Source organism: Python bivittatus, unplaced genomic scaffold (assembly GCF_059951505.1).
Source record: "Python bivittatus isolate LINGU-HERP-01145 unplaced genomic scaffold, Pbiv_v1 ctg000190_np1212, whole genome shotgun sequence".
Classification (NCBI taxonomy): domain Eukaryota; kingdom Metazoa; phylum Chordata; class Lepidosauria; order Squamata; family Pythonidae; genus Python; species Python bivittatus.
The window spans coordinates 22326643-22345304 of NW_028277042.1; the positions used below are offsets into that span (position 1 = coordinate 22326643).

Genomic DNA, 18662 nt, shown 5'->3' on the forward strand with positions numbered 1-18662 from the left:
TTCCCCAGCCAGTTGCCAAGTTTGAGAAACACTGATCTAGAGGAACCAGAGACTTTGGGCCAAGGCAGCCATCCATCAGATCAGGCTGTGAAAGGCCAAAAAGACCCCCTGGGTCTTTAGGTACAAGAGAACGGAGGAGCTGGCTCCCCGGGCCCCATTTGCTTGCAAGGCTTCTGGTTCTCTCCTCTCTGCCTGGCTCATCCTGCTTGTACCCCTGTGCTTCTGCGGGGAGTGGGGGAGGCACATGGTGCGCCTACCAAACCAAGAATGGGCCAGGACAGAGTTTCAGGGCACCTGGGGCAGCAGGAAGGAAACGTGGCATCTTAGCACTGGGGAGCTGTGGATCACTGCCTCTCCTCACCCTTGTGCAGAAAGATCCCCTTGTTCTATTGGAAAAAAGGGGTTTGACCTGGGGATTTGTGTAAGATCCATAGGAATGAGGCACTCTTGGAAAAACACTGCTTTGCTCTGGTTTCAGCTCCTGCCTCCTAACAAGCAGGAAAGCGAATGGCAGCCGCTGGCCAGGAATTGATTATGCTAATTGATATGCCAATAAGAGAACTTGTTACATCTGCCATTGGTTAAGCTGGCTAACAAGTCCTGCTGATCAATGAAACCAATAAAGATTTCATCCATTAATGAGAAACATGGTAATTAACATTATCCATAGACCAATTAGCTGGAGTAGCTAATGAACCAATTAGGCAGCATTCCATGGCAAAGGTTAGTGTCAGCTGCCCCACGTCGTAGCAGTGAGGATTGGCAACTTGCAAAAGATGGCATGGAAGGCCTGCTCAGAAGAGAAGGTCCCCTCTCCCCACCCCATGGAGAGTAAAGGAACAGCCACACTTTGAAAAACATGACAGCAAAATGAGAGAGGAAGATCCAATAATTGCTGCATAGAAGTTGATTTAAATTGCCCCAAGTTACTCCTACTGCCTCCTCAGTATTAATAAAATCTGAATCAGGATCAGGTTGGCCAAACATGTGACAACAGGAAGCTGACACTGTTATAGCCCATAAGAGCGCAGCATACGTGGAATATGTCACAGGGGCAGAGGTATAAAAAAATTCTTTAAACCCCACCCATTTTCCACTTTATGCTAAGATATCAAATGCACTTAAGACTTAGACCATTAGTACTCTGCCTTTGGTACCAGAAGTTCCATTATGTCAAGCCCTTAGCAGTTACTTAAAACCAAAGAATAAGATTTCCAGAGTCATCTTTAACCAGATTTATTGAAAGGGAAAGTATTCTGCCTTTGTTACATTTTGCAAACTGCCTGCCTTGAGAACCCCATTACACACTGATCACTCTATATCAGAATCTGAGTGGGACCGTGCAAGGAAGAAGAGGGCTACTTTTCTTGAGAAGGACATTTATGGCACTTTTCCCATTTATGACTTGTAGCATCTTATGTCATCATCCAGTCACTGCTGAGGTGTTGTAAAACTTGTTCTAATTGATTTTATAACAGCACAATGATAGTTGTGTAACTTGAGAAGACACTGGGAAGCTGGCTTATATTTTATAGGCATGCTGATACAATTATCATTTATAGTGAGTCTTCAAGACTTTATGGAAACGCTACTGTTTTACACTGTGTTCTGCTGTAAGGTGTTCAAACTGCTTAAGCCATTTGTTGAAAAGCGGTCATTATCGCGCATGGTGCACTGATTGAGGTCTTCCTTTGAAACAAGGGCACCCTTTTTGGGGCGAGCTTCAGCTTTGGAACCGCCATTAGAGCAATTTGCTGCCTCCCACCACTGGGTTTCCCAACACAGCAGTAGAGAGAGAAGGTCCACGAGTGGGTGCTGGGCTCCACCCTTAAGTGGCCAGCCTTCTTCCTCAGGGTCCCTGAGAGCATAAGCTGGTGGTTTCCATGGGGCCAGTGGGTCAAAATAGATACGGAACATCCTCCAGTCTTTGGGATTCAGACATACTGTAGTAAATAAAATGTCCCTCTGGGAAGGAGCAGGTGTGTGAAATGCCATCTGCCTTTGCCAGAAGTAAGATAATGAAACTGCAGAAGAACAGTCAAACCGAGGTGAAGGAAGGAGGAAGCGTTTAAGTGGCTGTTCCGAGAGACATAGAGTGTGTGACTTTTCCAGGAGGAAGGTAGGAGGGTAGATATCACCAGAAGAGAGCATGCAGAAAGCTGTAGAAGTGCCTCCGAACACCAGCTCCGATATTTCATTCTGGCACTTCCTTTCCATTGTTAGGTATTGACCCTGGGAGACCCCTTGTGGATTCCCTAATTGAAAATTAATATTAGATCAATGCTAGGAGTGATTTGCATATTGATTATAAACAACTCTGAAGGCACCGTGTGTGTGTGTGTATGTGTTAGATCAATAGGGCTCTCTACAGGCGGTAATGGAAATGCCTTCTGTCATCTCAGTCTGCACTCTGGAAAATCTGTAAGCGCCGGAGTAAAGAACCCTCCTGACATGAGGTGTGGCAGAGAAGGAGGCCGGAGTAAAATGTTGGGTGGCTCATGATTTGGCAGCCTTTGAGAGACGCTCCCTGTGTGAGGAAGGCGGTGAGTTGCTCTCGGCCTACTTTCTGGCCGAAGCCCATTTAAAGGAGATGGAATGGTGATTGCATCCCCCGCGCCCCTCTCTCAACACATACAATTAGCCCCAAATGTATCCATCAGCGGCCTCACCTGGATTTCACCAGCAGCCTTTGCATGCACGATTGCTTCCTTAGAGGGCCTTTCATTAATGGGGCTGAGTTCTGCTGAGGTACCACTGCTGGCCACTAGAACGGGTCAGCGAGAGAACAGCAGGTCCTTCCGGAGCCTGATCACATGCACAGCATCCCAGGGAGATACGTTGAACAAGGGCTCTCCAGCAGGAGGGCCTCCCCACCCTTGGTGTCTTTCCTGACAGCGCATAATGCTTTAGAAGAGTGGGGTGGTCATACTTGGGCTAGAGCAAGACTGTTCCCGGGCTGCAGAAGCGCACTGCTGGCAACCCTCACCAAAGTCAGCCAGGTGCTCTGGAGTGTGTTAGCTGAAGAAGGAAATAGATGTATGGTTTGTCTCTGAATATGTGCAATTATATTTCTTTTTCCTAAAAATCAGCCACAACCATGACATTTGAAATGTGCTCAAGGAACCTGTCCCAAAATGGAAGCAAGGGGAAACGCACCCTTCCGGCTTTTGGGAAGCAGGATTGTCTTTCCCATGGAGTTTCTTGGGAATCCTAAGAACCACTGGCCGGAGGTAAAGGGGCCCAAGAAAGAAAGCAGCAGAGGCTGTAATGGTCACCTGCTGGTTGCCCCATTATTTTTCTGGTTCCTGGTTGCCCAGGAATCCTGCAGCCCATCCAAGAGAAAATCCTTGGCTGGGCCACTTACTGCCAGCAGGATGTGGGGAAAGCGGGGGAAGAGGCTGGCTGGAATCTGTTCCATGCATATAGATGGAAATTTTTGTCAAATGTCCCTTCTCCACCCCCACCCCAAGTCAGTGTCCAATGGTTTGCCATTGACCCAAGAGCTGTGGCTCTTCTCTTGGAGACCACTCATGTTTCCTGCCTCTGGCTACTCCAGAGAGGTTGCCATTGTAAGTAGTCTGTGTGTTTTGTAAGCCTTTCTTTCTGTTCCATTCAATGGAGCTTCTACTCTGTGCCAACCCAGGCAATAGCTGGCATGAAAAAGGCAAATCCCAGGTTGAGAATAAAATAATTAAAAAATTGCTAATATCCTAATGCCTAAATACTTAATGCATGTGAACCTAGCTGAATCCAAAGATGGTCTGTTTTCCTATCTGGGTGGGATCATGCTCCTGTGGGCATTGCTGGCTTGAAGTTGGGGGTCTTCCTGGACTCATAGCAGGTGGAGGCCATGGCCAAGAAGGCCTTTGCAGAGCTACACGTGGTGCACCAGTTGTGGTCTTTCTGGGAATGTGAATCCCTGCTTGCTGTAACTGATGCACTTGTCACCTTGTGGCTGGAATGTGGTAATATATGTCATGGAGCTGACTTTGAAGACCTATCCGGAAGCTTCAGCCGGTGCCACAGAGACAGTCTAGGTTGTTTGGGTCCGACCTGGGTTCACCCATATAACCCCACCATTACAGGAGCAACACTGGATGCCAGTCTGCTTTTGGGTGCAGTTCAGGGTGCTGGTTGCCACTGTTAAAGCCCTCTATGGCTCTGGGTCTGGGTATCTTCAAGATTCCCGGCTCCAGGCTGAGTCTGCTTGTGCAGTGAGAGCTGGGAGGAGTCCAGGTTTGTTAATGCCATCTGCAGGGACCTCGTAGCTGAGCCTTCTTAGTGGTGGCCTCCCTTTTGCGGTACAGCTTGTTCTTTGATATCCAGCGTGATACCCTTGTTTGGCTTTTGAAGCATTTCAGGAAAGAATTTGGGGTGTCACTGTTAGGGGATGCTGTTCTTTGGGTTACCGTGTTTTGTTGAAAGGTTCCTGTGGTTTGATTATTAGAAGGAAGGGGCACTGAGGGCATCTTAGAGGTCTGGGCAGTACGGGACACATGGATAAGGGCATTGTTCTTCCTCCCGTAATACTAGAAACTGAAATGAAAAACCCAGTGAAGTGAAAGGGAGGAGGGGAGAGGAGGGGAAGATGGGCAGAGCCAAACCAAACCACAGGCTGCTGTAGATGCAGATGCCCCATAAAGAGATGGGTGTTCAGGGAGGCTGGGCAGTGTGGAGCGGCGGTGGAAGAAGAGGCGGGAGGCAGAAATGACTCCTGGCTTGAGGTCCGAGGGAGGCCGGGGCTCAAGCGCCGGTGCTACACCTCCAAAGGCGCGCCTTCCTCACAAGCTGTGTGGAGAAACGAGCTCCTGTGGCTGCCGGCGGACGGAAGCGCCTTTCTTGGGTACTCGCAGGAAGAGCCCTCCTCGGCATCTTAGGAGAAAAGGGGGGAGCTTAGCCACGGCAAGTCTCCCATTCCTGGTAAACTCTCGGGCTCCCTGTTTCTTTTTCTCAAGACCTTCTACAGGTTTGTGGGAAAGGGTGACCATCACACTTGCAGCCGCTCTGTGGCCTGGCCTGGCACACGCGAGGGGACCAAGCGCTGCTCAGAGGATCGGCGACCGCTTGGACCTGCGTGCCCTGAGCTCAGCAGCCAGCCAGCCAGCTTTCCGTTGCTGTGCTGGATCCGGCCCTTTCCATGGGCCGAGGGGGGAGGGAGGGAGGGCTGCTTCTGGCGAGCTGGGATGGGAGATCGTTCTGCGTTTCGAAGAAGCAGTCTGCGCACAATTAAAACTTGTTTCTGGTAAACCTCATTCCAGGAAGATGAGCTTTTAACAAAAGGCTTTTGACAGCTGCGGGGTATTTCAATTTTTTTTAATGCTGAAAGAAAAATCAATACATTTTTCTGGGTTATACATATTCAGAACAGGCTGGATATTTCCATTATAATGGAAAACGGTGTCTGCACCCATCTCGCCTGTCAGAGCTGCACCGTTGCATTTTCCAAGCCGCTGCTAAATATTTCAGACCCAATTTGATTGTGGTTTGTGACAGCTAATGTTTCTCGGCTGTGGAATCTACTGGAATGGGATGCAGGAGGAGGGGGGAAGCACGTACCGCTTTCCTCTTCCTGCCTTGCCCCCTCCCCCCGCCCACGCTGGTCTTAACGGTGTTGGTAAGGACCGTCATTTTGTTAAGTAGATGTCTGGGAGGAAGGAATCCCAAAGAGAGACTCCAAGTGGGAGTGGGTGAGAATTGGCTCCCTGCTGCCTTAATCTGGGCGTCCGCCAATATGAAGGGCAAGAGAGGTTGAGCGGGTTTTCCTGCATGGAAGTAGGACCCCACTCTGTGCTCGTCCCTTCAAGGCCTGGAGGTGCCCTTGCTCGAGAGATGGGGTTTGTTCGCTCATCATTTCACTCATCAGGGACACCTTGCAGGGAAATTCCTTAGATTCCTAGCCTGAAAACAAAAGAGTGGCTCTGCTGATGCTTTAATGCCAGTCCCCCCTCTCACCGCCAGACCCTGATGCAAAACCCTGGAACACAGCAAGCAGTGGGCCGTGTGGAATTTAATAACCCCTGATGGATCTCCAAGCTCTGCTTCTCATCGTTATTGTACTTTGGAAGAGAAAAGGTATCTTCAGGTCAGCAATATGGCCTTCACCTGAGCTGCTGGTGTCCCAACGTTTATGGCTAGCTTAGAAGACTTCTTGAATTCTTGTCCCCAGTTGTCTCTTCTCTAAGATGCGTTACTCCGGACTGCAGCTCACAGAAGCTTCTGCCATAACAAATGTGGTTGTCTGAGGTGCCACATGGTTCTGCAGGGACATGGATCTGCCAGGAAATCTATGGAGAGCCCCCAAAAGCAGGCCTTTTGCGTGGCTGAACTCCTGCTGTCCCCCAGACTTCCTTTTCCCTTCTCCTGGAGCGCTTGGCTCTTGCAGGGACCGTCGTCCTCAGGGCAGCTTCTGTGCGTGCGGGACCAGTCAAGCGAGGGCACGGAGGAGAGAATGTGCCAGGAACATCCAGGTTTATTAATACCCCCCCCCCACATTATTGGTATTCATAGCTCACATTTTTGTGGCTTTTAGGCGTCTCAGTGAGCTGTTTCCCCTCTTCTTGTTGAGAATAACCTCGAGACTCTGGGGCATCCCCCCTTGATTTCCTCTGCCCCAGACCAGCAGCCCTTTGCTCACAGGGTAGGATGATGTCCGTGAGGGACTTCAGAGCATCACCAGTTGGCCTCCTGGGAGGCAGCGCCCTCCAGCCCAGTCTCTCAAGCCACAGAGGTGGAAAGGCTGGTCTGGGGTGGTCATTTTGTTAAAATGCAAGGCTGGGATGGAGGCTGGTGGGTCCTCCTTGTGCTCACAGGGGGCTGCTAGGCAGGGAAGGGAGAAAAGCTGGCCCTCCCCCTTCCTGGACTGTACTCTACATGACAGAATCTGCCATGCCAGTGCAGAGTATTTAATCCTCGACGGTGCTGCTGATGTGTGACCCATTTCTGCAGAGAAGGGACCCAGAGCTGCAGGATCAGGATGGGGTCATCTCTTTCTGGGGTCTTCATCTGGGGCCATTCCCTTGGGACCCCTCCCACCCATTTCTCATCTAGCTGGGCTGCTTGGGCTGAACTGGTTGAGGATTGCACTGAACGCGGCGATGGCCCCTCTAGCGGCCTCAGTTGCACTCCGTTCCCTGGGCTCCTGGCCTGGAGTCCAGGCTGCCCCTCATCTTCTCCTCCGGGGCGGAGGGGCAGCCATGTCGTCCACGCTGGGTTCACCCCGGTGCGCTTCTCCATCTGTCTCACGCCCCCCTTCTGTTTTGGGGGCGCTCGCTTCTCTTGCTAACACGCTGAAGGAGGACTGGCAGCCTCCAATCCCCCCTGGAGTCTGGGATGACAGGCTTCCCCTGTGGGCGAGCACCGCTGCCTTCCACCCCTGGAATGACCTGTGGCCTTTCCATAGATCCTCTGTCTGTGACTATCCGCTTTTTTGACTTTTTGGTTTTGGGGCCAAGAAGTAAGTCCTATCTTCCCCCTCCCCGCCCCCCCGCCGGCCGACTGCATGGACTGATGAATGTCCGTGTATTTCTTCCCTTCCCTATTTTGCATCCTGGGGCACAGCCCGGTCAGGGCACGGCTTCTCCCATCCCCTTCAGGAAGTGTAGGTTGATCTGTCTGCTGAGGCTGAGCTGCAGGTGCCTCATCGGTGGCTCTTCCCCGGAGATGGTGCGGGACGCAGGATTTTAATGGTCGGTGTTTCTCTCTGCCTGAGGGGCAGCTTAACGTCTTGAGGGTCGGGGGCGTGAGAAGCTGACCGCTGGGCCTCCAGAAGGTTGGGGAAAGCCTGGGCTGCTTAGAGGACCTCCTCTAGCCCTGAGCGGGGCTGGAGTGGTGACGGACTCCCTGAGAGGAAGCCAGCTGGGGCCTCAGCGTGCACCGTCCCTCTCTTCTCCCCTCCAGAGGAGCTTGCTGGCGATGCGGAAGGGCCTGGTGAGGCAGCAGCGCACCCAGAGGAACCGGCCAAGGAGACGGAGAGCGTGGCTGACCCGGACCAGGTCAAGTGGGCAGGTGAGCAGGAGCGGGCAGAGGCCTTTGCTCTGGCAGGGACAGATTGCTCCATGTGCCCCCTCAGTCCTGGTTGCTGCAGACACAGTGCTTTGCCCGTCCCTTACTAGTCTCGTGTCTCATGTTTCCAACAGCAGCGCACATTCCTGCGAGGCGTCAGTGAATTGAGTGGTGCTTTATTAGTCGGCCAAACTGTTAGTGTGAAGCTGAGGGGATTCTCCGAGGGACCTTGCAGTGTTTTACCTGCCCAGGGCCAGCCACGGGCCAGCCGAGAAGAAGCTTTGGCGTGGCGTGGGTTCAGGGGAAAAGCCTCCAGCACGGTCCAAAGAGGGGGTGCTGTCGCCTTGCAGCAGGGACGTGGGAAGCCTCCCTTGCCTCTGGGCCTCTTTTGCCCTGCCCGCTCCCCACTTACCAGGGCCCCTCTCACCTAGAGTCTCTGGTCTGTGCCTCCCTCGTAGATCTGTGCTTTAGAATAATGCTGCCCTTACGCTGGAGGCAGCCAAGGCCATTGTCCTCGGTACTTTATACAGAACGTGTGGAAGGCTGTACTGGCTGTGGCCATCCACCTATGGACAGCATTTAGCTGTTTAACACGGGCTGCTACCTGAAAGAAAAGCAGCTTATTTGGTCTTTGCTTCTGAAGTAGGATGTTGTGAGTCCATAGAAGGTAACATGTTTTCCTCCATTAGGAAGGTGGGTGGGCAGGGAGATTTTCAGTTCAGTTTAGTTCAACGTCTTTAAAGCCCATAGTCTGAAGACCATTAAAAAAAGAGCTTGGCTCAGAAATGCTTTGCCCCAACCCTTTGCAGCGGGGGGCGGGGGGGTCATCTCTATCTGCAGTGGCTGAGTGGGAACAGCTCCCCAAACTGTCTCTGCAGGAAAACTCTGGATTGGATGGTGTCAAGGTTGGGATTAAACCGCTGTGGAGGGTTGGAAAAATGTTGTTGAAAGGTGGACTTCTGGAAGGCAGGTCTGGCCAAGAGAATGACAGTTGGGTCTGATCTGTAACTGAAGGGCCTTTTGCCAGTTTCTAGAAGAATGTGACTCTTGCAGTTGCAAAGGAAAGGGAAAAAGTCAGGGGGAGCAGCAGCCTGTTCTCCATGCTCAATCAACCTTTGCCTGCCCAAGATGCTGTGATGCGCGCGAGAGAGAAAGGGTGAGCTGTTCATGCTCCTGGCCACTTGCAAACATGAGATTTTCTTCCTAGCCCTTTGGGTCAGCTGATGGGTTGCCGCTCTGAAGGCGGATATCCCCCATCATGTAGACTTCCTTATAAAACTGACCAGTGAGGAACAGGGATGCTAAATCCCCCTTCTGGGTCTGCTTCCAAGACCATTTCTATGCTCTTTGGGCCAAGCTTCCACCAGCCCTGTTTGAAGTACATTAACTTCAAAGTAAACAGGCTCTTGGGCTGGCCGATGTCTGGACCCTATTTTCTGGGGTCTAGTCTGGCCTTGGGGATGTGAGGAGAGCCTGCTTGTAGGCCTCCAAGGCTTATTCCCCTGCAGTACATCCGTTGAAGAGGCAGACTCTTGGTCTCCAGCTCTTCCACTTGGCCTCTCCACAGACGTGCTGAGCTGGAGCAAAGGGCTGCTGTAGCCAGAGAGCTTCTCTCTGGAGCTGACCACTGCGCTGCTCTAGGGAGGAGAGCACCAATGTTCAAGAGTCCCAGGACCAAACTGTTTTATGGAATGTAAATTGCAGAGGACCCCAGCTTACGGAAAGCAGCCTGGATTAATAGTCACTTAATAGGCTCCTCTGTTGGATTAGCTGCTGGATTAGTTGATGAGGTTTAGCTAAAGGAGCTGTCAGTAAAAATTTATTTTCAACAGAATAAAAACAATATATACAAATTTTTTAGTTGAAAAAGAATAAGGAAAAGTAATAAGAAAGTGAAGAAGAAATAAAGAAAAAGAAGTGGAAGTAGAAAAGAAAGAAAAAAGTAATAAAGAAGCAGCTTCCGATCTTCTTAATAGCAGTTATAAGTACATTTACACTTTACCCTCTCTCTCTACGGTTCCATCATAATTTCCTTCTTTCCATAATCTACCTTTTCTAATCCTCAAATCCATAAATTACCAGTTCATTTTTTTCTTTTTTCAGCAAAGTGTCCATAAGGGGTTTCCAGTCATCTAATAAATGTAGCCGTTGATCTTTCTCTAAGCAAACAAGTTAATTTTGCCATCGCTGCTAGTTCTGTCATCTTCACCAACCATTCCTCCGCTGTGGGTATTTCAGAGTCTTTCCATTTTTGCGCATATAATAGTCTCGCAGCAGTGATCGTATACTGTATAAAAATAATCTTCCATGGCTCTTTTCTAATTGTCTGTCCATTAGTCCCAGCAAAAGTTCAGTTGAATATTAGTCTTTAAAATTCTTTGTATTGTTTTATGTATTTGAACCGAAAATTTTCTGGCTTTTTTACAAGTCCACCAGGCATGATAAAATGACCCTTTATGTTGCCCACATTTCCAACATAAATTTGAAGTATCTTTATACATTCTAGATAATTTTTCTGGAGTCATATACCAACGGTACATCATTTTGTAAAAATCCTCTTTTTAAATTATAACATAGTGTGAATTTCAATCCTTTCAACCACTTGTTTTCATCAGTAACTTCTTAGTGAAGAGAAGCTGGTGGCTGTTTCCAGGAGGAGCAAGATTTAGTCAGGCACTAGAAACGCTTCAGATTGGGAGGGGTCACTGAGGTTGCGCAACACCCCAGAGGCTGTCCAGCCTCTGCTTGAACACTTCCGGTGAAAGGGGACCCGCTGCCTCCCTGGGCCGCCGGTTCTGCTGCCGAGCTCTCCTACTGTTAGGCGCTTCCTCCCAACGTTCAATGGGAATCTGCCTTCCCTTAACTCAAACGTACTATTCTTGATCCTCTGAGATGATAAAGAACAAGTCTTGGCAGCCTTCAGCGTGATCTTTCAGGTAGCGCACAGTCATATATCCCCTTTTCTCAGGGCTAAATACTGTCAATTCCTTTGGTCCCTTTCTTCTCAGTTTAGTTTTTAATCTCCTGATCATCCTTGTTGCCCTTTTAGTGTATTTTAATCCTTCTGCAATAAGATACCCAACATTGGGCAGAAATGAAATCACTACTTCTGTTGATGCTGCCTAAAATTATTTTTTGCAACCATGTCATGCTCTTGCTTTGTATTGTGTTTGTAATCAACTCCTATTCCTAGGTCATTTTTGTAAATATTATTACCAAGCCAGGTATCTCCCATTTCATAACCTGCCCTTTTTATTTATGTTTAATGAATAACTTTGCATTTTTCTCTTTCAATTTTTATTTCTGCTTATTGCACCAGTTTCTCTAATCTGTTAAGATGGTTCTGAATTTTATGTCTTTCTTTTATGGTATTAAAATTTTGTGCTCTTTTCAAATTTAGGAAGCATTCCCTCCACCTCCTCATCCAAGTCATTGATAACAATGTTGATGCACACAGAACTCATTGGCCATGTTTTATAGCCATCTCTATTAACCACTTAATTTTCACACCATCCCACATATACTTAACTGTCTAGCTAATCAGAATATCATGGACTGCTCTGTGAAATGCAGTGCTGGAATCAAGATTTTATTATGTCTAGACATTTCCATAATCTAGTAAGGAAGTTACCAGATTGAAAAGATTAGATCAGATTAGTCTGGTCAATTCTTGGCCTGTCCAATGTGACGTCTGGTAATTATTGCAGCATTTTGGGTATTTTATAATTTAATTGCTTTATTATCTGTCTAGAATTTTCCCAGCTATCATTGTCAGACTGGTTGGTCTGTAGTTCCTTGGAACTTTTCTTATCCCCTCTTTGAAGATGAGGGTATTTGCTTCTTCCATTGAACTGACATTTCACCCATTCGCCGATGTCTGAAAGATGATGATGATGATGAAGAAGAAGAAATTAAATTTAGATGCCTCCAGACTCCCAGCAACTCTGGGCGGTTTACAGATTGTTACAAACATTTAAAACAAGAAAACAACACAAAACGAAAAAGAGCAGAGACAGCAGAGGTCACAAACCCAGATGGGGACAAAGGAAAAGAAGAAAAGGGGGCTTCCATTGCGCTTGCCGAAGGCCAGGGCAAAGAGCCAGGTCTTCAGGGCCCTTTGAAACACCAGTAGGGTGGGGGCCATTCGAATCTTGGGGGCAAGCTCATTCCAAAGGGCAGGCGCTGCAACAGGGAAGGTGTATATGTATAGAGATTCAACAAGACTATTTGCAGGTTCCTTCAGTACCCTAGAACGCAACTCATCTGGGCCTAGAGATTCAAACACAACGTAAATAGAAATTTCTGTTGATCTCAAGCCCCTTCATCACAACTGCTTGGTGAAACAGATCTCCTTGTTAGTGAAGTCTGAGCAAAAGAAGTTGATTAATTCTACTTTTCTTTGTTACTTGTTTTGCCATCTTTGTTGAGCAGCTGGTATACGGATTCTTTTCTCTTACCTTTGTTTTGAACATATCTGAGGAAACTCTTTCAACGTTTTTACCAGCCTTTGCCAACCTCAGCTCATTCTGAGTTGTAGCCTTTCTGACACCATCTGTACTCTTTATACCAGTGCCCAGTTAGTAAGTCTTCCCCCTGAACACACGAGTTGGACTCTGTATTTCATCTTTATACCACTTTTCACAGCAGATGATAGAAGAAGATCCTCTCCTGGTGTTAAAAGCCTGAGACAGCTGGAAAATTGACTCTTGATTCAAGAAGAGTCAGGTAGAAAATGCACTTCCCGATCCATTTTAGAACTTTCAGGGTGATTTTTTAAAGCCAGAATCAGTGACGCTGAGCCATACGGGCAGGGGTCTCCTCGGCAGAAGGTAGCCTCTTGTGCCCTCTGCCCACCATTCAAGATGTGTCCTCTCAGAGTCAATTCCTGGAACATTCTTGTACTTGGTTCAACTTTCCTCACCTCAGTTGGGTGGCCTGGGGGCTCATCCTCGTGACCTTTGGGGTAGATATGGACAGCGGGAAGGAGAGAATGGTTCCCCAGTCCCCTGTGGCAGGGGCCTCTGAAGGACCCAATGGGCGGGTTTACGCGTGGTATCCCCTGGGAGGCTGTGAACTTTCCACCCACCGCCCCCCTTGAGGCGCCTCCTAGGTCTTTCCCTTTGCTTACCTGGATGTCCAGGTTTTGACCTGGCAGCCACTTGCTTTCTTTCCCAGAAGGCCTTCATGGGTCTGAAGGCTAGCTGGACTTGGTCTTGGAGGGGTATGGCTAAGTCTGGTCCGAAGGGGCTACTCTGTGGCCTTTTTGGCTGGGCTTGTTCCGGATGAAATTCATGCTTGAACACAGGAGAATAGTTGGAAGGTTGCAGACCAGCAGAGGGGCTCTCTGCACATTATGGCTGCGTTCGCACCATAAGGAAGGGGTAGCATGGGACACGGATACCATGGCTTGGTCAGCACTGGGTTTAAAGGGGGCTTTATATCTAAACAGCCCAGGATTGTTTGGGAGTAAAGCAAACCTTCCTGGCCAGCCGTCACAGCTCATTAACCCACCCTTCATGCTGCTAGCACAGAGAAGAATTCCTAGAACAGCCTTGCAGGTCTAGGAATTCCATCTCTTTCCCCATTTTAATTTTCACACACACACACACACATACATACATGGCCACCATGGGGCGTTTCCAACAGAGGCAGAAAGGGAGGGATGGTTAGGAGAAGGTGGCAGGAAGAGGGAGCCTTCCAGTGACTCAGACACTCAGTGGATGAGGGTGCTGCTGGCTCACTGGACGGGGACCACCGTTGTTCAGATGCTGCTCTGCTGGGGGGAGGATCAGACTGCTGTCTCTTGCAGGACCCCAAACGCAGAAAGGCCCACCCTGTCCTCTGCCGACAGTTCTCAGCAGCAGCTGCCTTGGAAGTCCCCTTACAGCTCAGGCTGACTGCAACTTCAGCCCTGACATCCCTTTGCAAACTCCCTTCTTCTTATGTGCAGCCTTGCGGGTATGATTAAGCAGTGATGTTACTGAGAGCAAGCAGAGCTCCTTCAGCTGAGGTTTGGGTGGGAGGAAGGTAGTGATTTGAGGGGTGCTCTGGGCTGAAGGCGCCGCCTCCCTGCAGGTCTCCCACTGCTGCCTCTGCGTGCCCCTCTGAAGCCACAGGATCCCGTGTTCACAGACTAGTGTCTTTCTCTCTTTTGCAGCTCAAGGTCCCCAGGCTGAGAAGGAGCTGGCAGACCCCCCACTCTCCTCCAAACATGCTTCATTTTCAAGACACTCAGAGTCACCTGTCCCCAAATGGCCAACGTCATCTGACGAGGCAAAGCTGGAGCAGGTGAGATGCTGGGGTGGCGCTGGCACCTAAGAAGCCTCACCTTGCTCTTGTGCTAAAGCAGGAATGATCCGCCTTTGGGTCTCCAGGCAGCCCAGTGCCGGCATGCAAAGCATGAGAGGGAGAGCGTGTCCCAAGACAAGTTGGCCAGGTGTGACGATGGGCTGGCGAGGCATGCCATGCTGCCCCCTGGCTACCTCTCGATCCCTGAGAACCCATGCTTTCTCTTGCCTTCAGATGTACCAGTGCCCATACTGCAAGTACAGCAATGCTGATGTCAACCGGCTGCGGGTACACGCCATGACCCAGCACTCCATCCAGCCAATGCTCCGGTGCCCCCTCTGCCAGGACCTGCTCAGCAACAAGCTCCATCTTCAGCTCCACCTCACCCACCTGCACAGCGTGTCTCCTGACTGCGTGGAAAAACTCCTCTTGACGGTGAGTTCCTTCAAGGGGTGGGGGGAGGCTTTCATGTCCCTCCACCATGGGACTTGCTCAAAGCATCGAGGAGAGCATCTGATGCGAGAAGGGCAGGTCAAGAGGAGAAGGTGCTACGGCATGGCTGCCTCTGGCACCAGATGTGGAGAAGCAAAGGGAAGAGCCGACTTAGCAGCCCTGTTCCTGAGGACGGCTGAGACGGCCTGGGGCTGTCCAGGCTCTGAAGGAGCCAGGAGGCCCTCCCTGCCTTCTGTGGCCGGTCGCAATCCTGGACTGTGAGGCCTCCTCCAGCTGCCACGGAGGGCCCTCGTTGACTGGGGCATCCATCCACCATGAATCCTCCGGGTCCATCCTTTTAGGTCAAAGCCTACAGCCTTCTTTTGGCCGCTCCTCCCTGCTCAGACGGATACTGCAAAACCCTGGTCTTCTCTAGCTTGACCATCCTTGGTCTGCTGTCCTCTTGGCCTGGTACGGCTCTTTCCAAACAACGCCAACCCCGACCCTTGAGACAGGGACCCCTCTTCCTCACTGTTCGTCTTTCCTGGGAGGACCCCTCCCCAGCACTACGATGCTGAGGACGGGCAGAAATCTCCCCGCCCAGGGCTGCCTTCTTGCCGGTGAAAGGCGTTAGGCTGCAATGCTTGCCAGTGATGGAGGACAGAGCCCTTCCCCTTTTCTCTCTTTCGGGCACCCCTTCCATGAGAATGTCTCTGCTCTGTATCCTTGCCCGCATGCTGTTGGGGAAGGAAACCATTATCTCCTGCCAGCAATCTCAACTGTTGGATTGCCAAGGGAATTTGGAAGTGGGCCGAGGGTTGTGGATGATCTTGGGGCCATGGGCTGCTGCTGCCACTGCAAAGGAAGGGAAGAGCTCTGGCCACAGCTGGAGCAGCTGGCTGCAGTGTATCTGCGTCTCCACTCAGCTTGGTTTTTACCTCCAGGGCTGTGGCAGAAGGCCACCCTCCTGGTTGCTTGAAACAAGGTTCCTACTTAACATGAGGAATTCTCCTTCAAATAACATCAGCTCTGAGAAATGGACGTGCACCCGGGTGCCCTGCAGCACACCTGCAGGCTGCACTGGAGCAGCAAGGAGCCTTTTGTGGATCAGGGCCAGCAAGTACCTACTGTGGTAAATGGGGCTGTTCCCACAGCATAGCTGCTGGCTTCTGCTGTGTGTCTCACCTCTGGATTCCAAACTTCCTGCATGGTGTGCCCAGCCAGGAGGCACCAGAACAGCCTGGTCCCCATGAGTGCTGCGGGCAGGGGTGGGCACAGTGTCATTCTTGGCTGGGTGGTGGAGCAGATGCAGCCTACCAGTGGTCAACCTAAGGGGCTGTTGGAGGGATGAGGGACTCCGTTGAGAGTATTCTAGGTTCTGGGTTGTGCCAGTGGTCACCCCTTAGGTTGACCACTGGCAGGCTGCATCTGCTCTGCCACCCAGCTGCAGAACTGGGGGCTGGCGTTGGTTGGGTCAGGCCGGTCCTTGGTTTTGTCTTGGGGCCAGCTTGGTCCTTCAGCCGGGTTGGTTGCCCCCAAGCCACGCAGGGAGCAGATGGCAGCTTGGCAGGAAGACCCTGGCGGCCTGGCCCTCCCCTTCCCCGGCCTCTTCCCTGCTCCCATTGTTTGCCTCTCCTGCCAGCTGTCCTCTCTTGCTTTCCTCCCTTGCCCAGCCCCACTCCCCACCGGTCCCCTTCCCCGTCTCGGATGAAGGTAATGAAAATAATCGGCCATCATTAATTCGGAGCCCTCAAAGAGGATGGCCGTTTGGAGCCACGTTGGCCAATTAGGTGGACTAAATTAGAAGCGACCTTGATGGTGTGCCTAATGAAGCTTTTTTCCTCGCAGGCCGGCTCTCTCCCCCTCTCGGTCTTTGTGATGGAAATTGCCTCCTTTGGCTGGTTCCCCCCCGCCCCCCGCCTGCCCGGCCAGGCTGCAGAATTTATTTGGGGCCAATTATATTCCAAGGGGCAGGCCGGAAACAGAGAGCAGACTCCTGCCCCCTTTGAGAGGGGCCCGGGTGCTCTTGGGCCAGAGGGGTCTCGTGGGTCAGAGGGTGGGGGGCAGCCAAAGCTCCTGAGCAGCCCTGGGTTGGGTGGGGCCAGGTGGGGATCTGATGGACCTGGAAAAACGCACCCGGGGGGGGGTCTTTGCCATCCCAGGAAAGAGGGAGTGAGCAGCAGATTGAGATGCGAAGCTGCCGTGGGGCTGATGATTATATTTCAGGGAGAGTTAATTGACAGAAGGTGAAGGCAGACAAAGAATTGCTGCTTACTCCCTTCTAGAATCCCAATCAGGAACTATGATTAAAGACACCACAAGACAACAGACGTCGGATGAATTGGTGTCTCCCTCTCTTTCTGGTGTTGCCGTCATTCACACTTGACTGACTTCAATCTTTCAACTGCGAACACCTCTCTTTCCATTATTATTTGTAGCCACCTGAATTTTTCTAATTAAAGTGTACGAAAACAGTTACGGATCCATTGCGCTGGGTGTTTGCCTGGACCCTGGCAAAAGACCAGGCTCGGCTGGAGTGATGGGCTTGGAAGGAATACTTGGAATCGGTTTAATAATTTTGGTGCCCTGCTGGCTGCATCTGGAGGCACCTGAGCTTGGTCCCCTCGAGCCGCCACGGCCTTTCTTTAGAGACTGAAGGGGAAGGGTGTAAGGAACGAGGGAAGCAGCCATCTCATTCCATTGCTCTGTTTGCCAGTCCCTGAATGTGGATGCCTGGGAAGGGCTGCTTCTTGCACGTCGGGCCTTTGCATGCTGCGAGTCCAAGGGTGCTGCCCTAGGGAGGCAAAGGTACAGGAGATTTGTGGTTGACACAGGGCGGAAGGCTTGTGGCTTGATGGATGAGTTGCAGAGAAAGTCGTGTCAGCCAGAGGTCCAGGGCGCTTCCTTCCTTGCACTCACTTTAGGACAGACGTCCCGGTTTTGATGTGGGCTGCACTGAGGCAAAGGAAGGGGCCCCAGGGCTCCAGGACACAGGGCATGTTCCAGGATGGGCGTCAGAGCCCAGGGCAGGGCTTCTCTTTCCCAGCATGCTTCTGCCACCCGCAGCAGTCAGCTCGTGTTGGTGAGGAGTTGCAAGCGATAACGGGAGATGTCAGCAGAAGTCTCTTCGCCCCATCCCCGCTTCCTCCTCCGGATTGTCAGGGCAAGACTGCCCCTTGCTACTGCCTCGTTCCCTGCTTGCCTTTGAAAGGTGTTAGAGCATCTCTTGGCAGTAATGCCATAAGCTGTATCCCTGGTTCTTCAAGATATCCTCCTAGTTCTGAATGTTTGGCAGCTATTCTGGCATGGATGACCCAGAGATCTTGCTTTTCAAGAACATAATTCTCTCTACGGAATTTATGTCAGGGTCGCCCAGTGAGTCAATGTTTTTTCTTCCAGCCTAGAAGCTTTCTGAAGGAAAAACCTTTAACCTCAGGTTTGAAAATGGCCTTTGGGAGCTAAACCCCCAAGACCGTTCTCAACATCTTCTCCTCAGCCACAGCCTGGGCCTGTCGGCAATGCTGGGGGAGGGGGGTCCCTTGAGTGGGGGGCCAGGGCCTGCTCTCTGGAATCGAGGTGGAGCTCGGCCAAGGAGTGGACAGAAACTATGTTGGATTTAACGTGGAACTTAATTTTTACTAACTTTCCATTAACTTAACTAAGTGCTTCATTTGGGAGAGGGTCTGAGTGTCCCAGCCAAAGGGTGTGCCTATCAGTGAAAGAGGGGAAGGGGCATAGGGGAGCTGCGACTGCTCTTTTTGCTCCTGAGTCTGGAAAGTGCGGCTGAACCTTTCTCCTTTTCTGACGCACCCGGCCTTCCTGTCCTGATCCCACGTTCTTTCCCTCGCTAGGGTTCCACTTGGGGGTCAAGTCACAGCAAGAACAAGGGTGCAGCCCGTCATCCTTCAGGACCGTGGCGCTCTTTCACGGCTCCATTCTGT

General features: G+C 50.9%; 1 protein-coding gene across 4 annotated transcripts in view; it reads left to right on the plus strand.

The window, feature by feature from the left end:
- ZFHX3 (zinc finger homeobox 3) overlaps positions 1-18662 on the plus strand; it is a 101787-nt gene that overhangs the window by 73219 nt on the left and 9906 nt on the right. For 3 of the 4 annotated variants that reach the window (XM_088136333.1, XM_088136332.1, XM_088136335.1), the window contains exons 5-7: positions 7897-8004; positions 14159-14289; positions 14524-14724. In XM_088136333.1, coding sequence (XP_087992459.1) covers positions 7897-8004; positions 14159-14289; positions 14524-14724 — 440 coding nt within the window. The remainder of the gene's footprint in view (positions 1-7896; positions 8005-14158; positions 14290-14523; positions 14725-18662) is intronic. The other variant, XM_088136334.1, reaches the window with a different exon arrangement.